At 29.6% G+C, this 7,579-nt stretch overlaps 1 protein-coding gene across 1 annotated transcript; it reads right to left on the bottom strand.

The window, feature by feature from the left end:
• Window positions 1-4,817: 4,817 nt before the first annotated feature.
• Window positions 4,818-7,579, bottom strand: LOC11416574 (cytochrome P450 71D8). Its single transcript, XM_003611838.4, has 2 exons — window positions 6,636-7,579; window positions 4,818-5,550 (listed from the first exon to the last, which is right to left on the bottom strand). Exons 1-2 carry the CDS (start codon window positions 7,539-7,541, stop codon window positions 4,939-4,941), a joined length of 1,518 nt encoding a protein of 505 aa, XP_003611886.1. The 5' UTR covers window positions 7,542-7,579; the 3' UTR covers window positions 4,818-4,938.

Genomic DNA, 7,579 nt, shown 5'->3' with positions numbered 1-7,579 from the left:
TGTACATTCCGCAGGAAACACGTTTCCTGCGGATTTTGCCAAGAATTTAGGTTTCTAGGTAAATGTAATACCTTCGTGGGTAATTGTTTCCTTAGGATTTTAGGATCCGCAGAAAAGGTATATCCGCATGAAATGTGCAATTAAAGGAAGTAACATTATATAAGAAGTCTATAAAATTATCCGCAGGAAACATGCAATCTTTGCCCAAACTCTATAAAATTTCTGGTTCCGCCACTGAGGTGAGATGATACATGTTTATTCTAACTTAACCAATGTTCTAAATTCAAATTAAATGTTGGACATGCAACAACGTTAAACTGGTCACCTTGTGACCCCCCTTTATAAAGACTATAGTTGCGACTATTTGTTTGATATTATTGGGGTTAATCTTCTAAATCTCAAGTGATGAGCTATCTTATAAACTAATTATTTAACATAAATTTACCATCTATCAACTGGCTTATATGTTATCTAACTTATATGTTGTCGCTACTTTTAGCAAAAACGAATCATATTTATCTAAAAAATTCAAACCAACTTCACGTGCAAAACCCTCGAGGTTGGTTTGATGGTGTAAATCTTAAGATTTAGAGGTGTGTTCCTCTCTAGATAAGTTCGAATCGTACAATGATTAGTGATTCTCGTTTGAAAAAACTTCTTTTTTTTTTTGAAGGAAAAACTTTTGTTTTTTGTGCAGTTTAAAAAAAAAAACTTCGCTTGCAATATATAATGACATTTTTCATTCATAAAATAATAATAATAATGACTTTTTTTCCATTTTTGTTTTTATTCAAAAAAATGACTTTTTTCCTTCTTCAATCATACACAAAATAATCAATGACATTATGCGCAATTAAAATTTTCATGACAGTACTGTACATAAAATTATCATGGTACGACTATACATAAATTTCCATGACAGTACTATACATAAATTATTATGGTCGAAAAAATTATTATGGGTTTTTCATCCGTAATCAAAATTGAAATAATCATTCTATATTAAAAATATTCTTTTGAACTAATCAAAGAAAGGAACATAAACATGGAATATTAAAGAACTGGTCTTTTATCCCAGAATATTGATCAGGTGCACGTATGCAACTAGGTTTAATTACTTAGGTAATTGGATAATAATTCAATATTTGACATTGAAAGAAGAAATTTGGGTATAAAATAAAATTGTTCAAAGGCATAACTTCAATCTGGAAAGCTAGACTCAGTCTCTGCAAACTGTGATGTCTATAAGGGACAATTCTTGTCTCTCATGCTCTTGGAGAATTTCTTAAATTTCTATTACTATATATTTAAAGAATTCAACTATTTAAAGTATTCAAGGTCAAATTCTTATCCTATAAAATAGAACATATATATATATATATATATTTCTTCCTTGATTGCAACATATCATGTCATCCAATTTTTGACAATTTCACAAACTCAGTCCTTCAAGAAACATTATAGCTAACTAATTAATGCTTATAATTATTCTCTTTGTTATCTTATTATCTTAAGCAAATTTATTCTGTATAATTTTTCTTAAATAATGGCGGCATGAGCATGACCCTTGAACACTTTCTCAAACTGCATTCACATATATATCATTTTGGTGCTTCCATCATTGCAGCATTTGGTCGCTATCAAAATTCTCAAAACAATATTTTTTTTAATGGTAACCATTTTAAATTGTAGCAAATATTATCAAAATATGTTGCCTAAAATAAATTAAAAAAAATACTAAAAAAATTTATTTCTACAAGTTCTCCAAATTTAAAGTTTTAGAGTTGGGAATGTGTTAATTTCTGTTGACTGTGGTGTATGAACTCTGAAAGAGAGATAATTTATTCAATTATGGAAGTTGATTGCACAGTGTTAGAATTTTATTTTACTTTAACATGGGATAGATTTTGCCAACTAGTGTCGCTTGGGCTGATGCTAAGATTTGTCTCAGTCGATTAATGAAGGTATAGTTTTAGCTTAGCGATAATTTAGCCGACGCTAAGTAGCTTCGGTACTGCTTTGCCCCAAGCCATTTAGCAAAGGGTATAAGGTGAACACTTAGACTGTGTTTGGTAACACAAAAAAGCTAGCTTATAGCTTGTTGGACTAACTTATAAGCTTGTTGGATGAAAACGTGATGCGTTTGGTAACAAGCTTTTCTCACGAGCTTATAGCTTTTTTTGAGAAGCTATTTCAAATAGCTTTTAAACTTATAGCTTTTCACATTTTCTTCCATTTATACCCTTTAATATTATTTTTTATTGAAAAAACTACCCACGATAAAGAAAAAACTTCCCACGTTGTGTTAATGTTTTATTACGGTTGCCTTATAAATTGCTTTCTATTTGAATTTTTATTTATTGTTTGGTTGGAAATATGGTTCTTAGGTTATTTTATTTTTTATTTTTTATACGGTCTCATGTTGCTATCTATTTGAATATTTTATTTATTTTTTTAGATGGTTCAAAATCTCTTCTTAGAATCTTATATTTCGGGCAACCAGCCCCTTGCACTATCCATATGTACACCACTCATGTTGTAGTTTTTTTTTTATATATATATTTTCTTTGTTCACTTTTTTTTTACGTTGCTTTGAATTCATATAATATAATATATAATTTTAAAAAAAATCTACAATAAATAGTGGAGTTATTTTAGGTAAATACAAAATATTAATTGAATTCATAAAACACATTTATCATTTTAGAGATGAAATTAATTTGAAATGAATTTAAATATTTAAAAAAGAATTGAAAAAGTAAAACAATTATGTATAAAATTTATTAAAAAAATAAATAAACAAACATGTCATTTTATATTAATCAGTCACTTCAACAGCTAATTTTACCAAACACATTATTTTTAATAAACGATCTTTTTCAGCTATAAGCTATCAGCTATCAGTCATCAGCTATCAGCTAGCTTTTCAGCTATCAACTAGCTTATCAGCTATGAGCTAGCTTATATCTGATTTTTACCAAACAAAGCCTTAGTAGTCTTTTATTGTTGACTTCTCTTTAATTTGTATTGTGAGATTTTTTTTAGATAGATGAAATGACAATATCATTGAAAACTCACACACAAAGTAAAAGAATCGGGGTTTGAACTCCAATTGTAACGTTCAATTGAGCTAGGATTTGTTGTTTTAATAGAGATATGATAGATGGTTTGAATACGCCTTAAATAAAAAAGAGAAAGTCAAAATTAGCAAATTTCAAAGGAAGAAATAAAATGAAAAGGGATATGTAATATTGAATTTCAAAGCATAAGAATTAAGAGAATATGTATAGAAGAAATAAACTAAATAGAAACTGAGGAAGAAGAAGCCATCATTTACATGCACAATTTTCCCTTCATTGTACATCAATGATAGATTGACATCTTTAATATGTACATTTTCTTTCTACAACTCTGGAAAATTTAAGTTAGTCAAATATATATGGTCCGTGTGACCACATTTTTTTAGTTGTGTGACCACTATTTATTTGGTTAATTAAGTGGAAAAATAATGGTCACGCATATTTTAGTTGCGCGATCACATTTTTCAGCTTCTAAATTCTGAAAAAAATAGTGGTCATATAACTGAAAAAATGTGATCATATAAACCATATATTTGATTAACTGAAATTTTCTAAAGTGGTACAAAAAGATGTACACATTAAAGAAGGGTGTCATCGTATCTTTATTCTTGGTTGCTATAACCCTCCCTTTGATAATATATATAAGACGAAAACGACTTCTTAAAAAAGGAAAATATAAGAAGAAAACGAAGATGAAGAAACAAAATTTATGAAAATCAAGAAAACTTATTTTACAAACAATTTTTTAAAATCATACCTTGAAAAATTGTGGTCAACTACAACTAATGTGACCACTATTGTAATTGTGATGTAATTGCTGAGATATCTATATTTTTTTTCTTTCCTGAATGTCAATGCTACATTGCAATCATTGTAATTGTGGGCATTTTGGATGCCCATATTGCGATCATACGGACATGAATTTATTGTTTGTTTGCACATAATTAATTATTTATCTTCAAATCTAGATTTCTTCAAACTTTTTTCTAAAATCTTCATATCGATCTCATTATCAACTTACTATGACATTAACAAATCTCATACTCATTCAAATTACTTTCTAAATCCACGATTAAACCAAAAAAGTATAGCGGTGCAATTTGTTGTCTGTTTGCTTTTTATTTATGTAATTAATCATTGATATATATATATATATATATATATATATGTTATATTTGATATAAAGAAAGAAGAATATATAAAATAATTTGTGTGAGCAACCCTAAAAAAGAATATGTGTGAGCACTATATGATTTGTTGTGGCCTGATTCAACTGTATGTGGTCCAGGAGAAATACTTATATAGACACAATACTAAATCAAAATCATTTAGATATACACTCATTAAAATATCTATCATTTAATTATTTCAAAAATATATATTATTTAATTCTTTTCTCTTTCATACTTTTTATCATTATGTGTGTGTGTCTAAATGACTCGTTTTTATGCTTGTGACCAAGCAAGTGTATCTCGTGGTCTAGATGCGATTGTTACGATCACAATGTTGCAGCCTTGCAATTCATATTTTCATGTGATTTACAAACAATGCAATTGTGGGTTGATATATTTGCAGATGCATGTTGTTGCACCGCAATATTGCGACTGTATCATGTGATGCAATCTGCAATTGAAAACTCATTTCTAGTCAATAGAATGATAATGAACTACTTCTTCAAAAAGAAGAATGATAATGAAACTAAATAACAAAGTTAAAGTTTTATTTGTACTTGTGATATAGTATAATACAATTTACATAGTTTCAAATGCCATATATTACAAATTTATTATATCTATTTATGAAAAGCTACATGACATAAAAGTATATACGTACTATTATTATGATGAGCATAATGAAATCACATAACATAAACATTAGGAATCAAACACAACTCATTTTCCCTTCCAACTGCCAATCCAACATTTTCAGTCATATCCAAATCCTCAGGTTTCATCTGATTTGGTAGTTCCCAATTAAAATGATATAGTAATAAAGCAAGAGGAAGCATAACACTAGCTATACCAAATGACATGCCTGGACACATTCTTCTTCCAGCACCAAAAGGAATATACTCAAAATTATTTCCTTTGAAATCAATCAAACTACCATCAAACCTCTCTGGAATGAACATCTCAGCATCAGTCCAATATTGTGGATCTCTTGCCACTGCCCATGCATTTATCATCACTTTAGTATTTTTTGGTATTTCATAACCATCTATGATGGTCAATTCAGTGCATTCTCTAGGGACCAATAAAGGTGAAGGTGGGTGTAACCTCATTGTTTCTTTGATCACTAACTTAAAGTAAGTTAGTTCATTTAGATCAGATTCAGATATTATTTTCTTTCCTTTGAATGCTTCTCTTAGTTCAGCTTGTGCTTTTTCTCTCACACTTGGATTTTTCATCATTTCTGACATAGCCCACTCTATTGTTGTCGATGTTGTATCAGTTCCGGCAACAAATACGTCCTGAAATATCAAATTGTGTACATTTTTTATATTTAAAAAAATAAAAAGTAAAGTTCAAAAGATTGGGTTAGATATTGCATCTTCAATTATGTGTTGTATTGTTGTCAATGTTTAATGGTAAAAGCATACGAAATATGACTTGTAAGGGTGATTTATGAGACACATGTTTGAGTTATTGTTTATGTCTTATACTTCTGTCCCAAATAAAATTATGTCTTATAAGTTTATTTAATTAAAAAAGATATTTGACAACCGTCATTTTCTCACGAGTTTGTAGCTTATATCATTTTAAAACTTAGCTTAAAATGTATAGCTTCTCATTATTTATCTCAATTTCATCCCTGTAATATTAATTGAAAAATACTAAATATTAATTAAAAACATATTTTTTTATGTCATTTCATATTTATAAATTAATTCAACCGTTAAAAACTACAAACTCAACCAGCTAACTTATCCGCTATTAATTATAAGTTAATTTATCAGTTATCCGTTATACGTTAACTTTTTCACTATTCACTATTTTTTTTTACCAAACATAGCCTTAAACTAAATCAATAACGAGATTCACCGGTTTAGTTTGACTCATGTAAACATCACGTAAGCTTGAACAAATTTTACTTGATGAAGATATCCATTGATTTAGCACACACGGGCAGTAGGGTGGCATAGTCTTTGCGCTGTATAGTCATTGTTTTGACCGTGGCTGAAATTTTGATTTTGGCACATAGTTTTTCAACCATATGACATAGCTAAATTTATTTATAATCGTGCCTAATAATATTACCAATATTATCCACAAGTCCTAGCTCAACTGGTAAATAGTCGAAATTGTTAGGCCGGATGTTATGATTGGGGTTTGAACCCCGATACCTCCACCCAAAAAAATTACCAATATTAAATTTCGCGTGGCTAAATTAAACAACAACTGATCGTGGCTAAATGTAGCCACTACAATTTTTGTACTTTTTAGCCACGTTTTAACAATTGCTAAACATTTTTTTTAGTAAAGAGGAGATTATTATTGAGTATGGTGCTGATGTTAGTGCTAATTTATAAATAATCATAAGTTCATTGTAACTAACCCAAATCACAGCTTTGATGTTGTTGGTTGTTATTTTGATATCAAGGTTATCACTTTGTTGGACTCGCAAAAGAACATCTAGAAGATCTTCGTTATCAACTTCATTGTTGTCGTCTTCTTTTGCTCTTTCTCGCTTTTCTTGATGTTGTCTAATAATGTTTTCAATGATTTTGTCTACACGCTTGTGAATTTTCTCCAATTTCGGTTTCATTCCAGATAGTATATGTAACGGTTTAATCGAAGGAAACAAATCATCGACACCAAATCCACTCGACATTTCCACAACCTTTCTAACCAAATCAACAAATTCATCCTGGTCCTTTGATTTGTCACCAAAAGCTGCCCTTGAAATATTTGAACTTACCATTGAGAAAATTCTACTAGTGAGATTGATTGTTGAGCCTGTTGATGATTGAATGGATTGTATCAATTTTTTTGTTTCATCTTCTCTAATATAAGAAAAAGATTGAACCCTTTTAGCACTTAGAAGTTCAAAGACACATATTTTTCTCATTTGTCTCCAAAAATCACCATATGGAGAAAATACAATATCTTTTGAACCATAGGCCATAATTTCAGGGGAAAGAAGTTTTGGCCTATTAGCAAAAGCAGCATCATGTGTTTTCATTATTTCCTTTGCCAATTTAGGAGATGATACAATCACAGTAGAAATTTCACCAAGTTGTATGTGCATTAAAGGTCCATATTTATGAGAAAGTTCATGTAGAGCATGATGTGGACGTTTTTTGGACATGGCTAGTTGAGGAAGGTTACCAATGAGAGGAAATTTCATTGGACCAGGAGGCAATTTACTATGGCTTTTTTTTGTCTTAGAATACTTTGCTAGCCAATGCAACACGAACAAAAGAAAGAAGGGAATAACAAAGAAGGAAAGTTGAGCTTCCATTGCATTAATATTTAAGGGAAGATGTTATGTATGCTAAG

Source organism: Medicago truncatula, chromosome 5 (assembly GCF_003473485.1).
Source record: "Medicago truncatula cultivar Jemalong A17 chromosome 5, MtrunA17r5.0-ANR, whole genome shotgun sequence".
Taxonomy (NCBI): Eukaryota; Viridiplantae; Streptophyta; class Magnoliopsida; order Fabales; family Fabaceae; genus Medicago; species Medicago truncatula.
This window is presented reverse-complemented; position numbering and strand designations above follow the sequence as displayed.

Bases quoted from the DNA above. Each gene is read 5' to 3' on its own strand.
- LOC11416574 (XM_003611838.4), bottom strand. From the start codon at position 7,541: ATGGAAGCTCAACTTTCCTTCTTTGTTATTCCCTTCTTTCTTTTGTTC. The intron at 5,551-6,635 runs GTTAGTTACAAT...TTGATATTTCAG, and splicing joins ACATCAAAGCTGTGATTTGG to GACGTATTTGTTGCCGGAAC.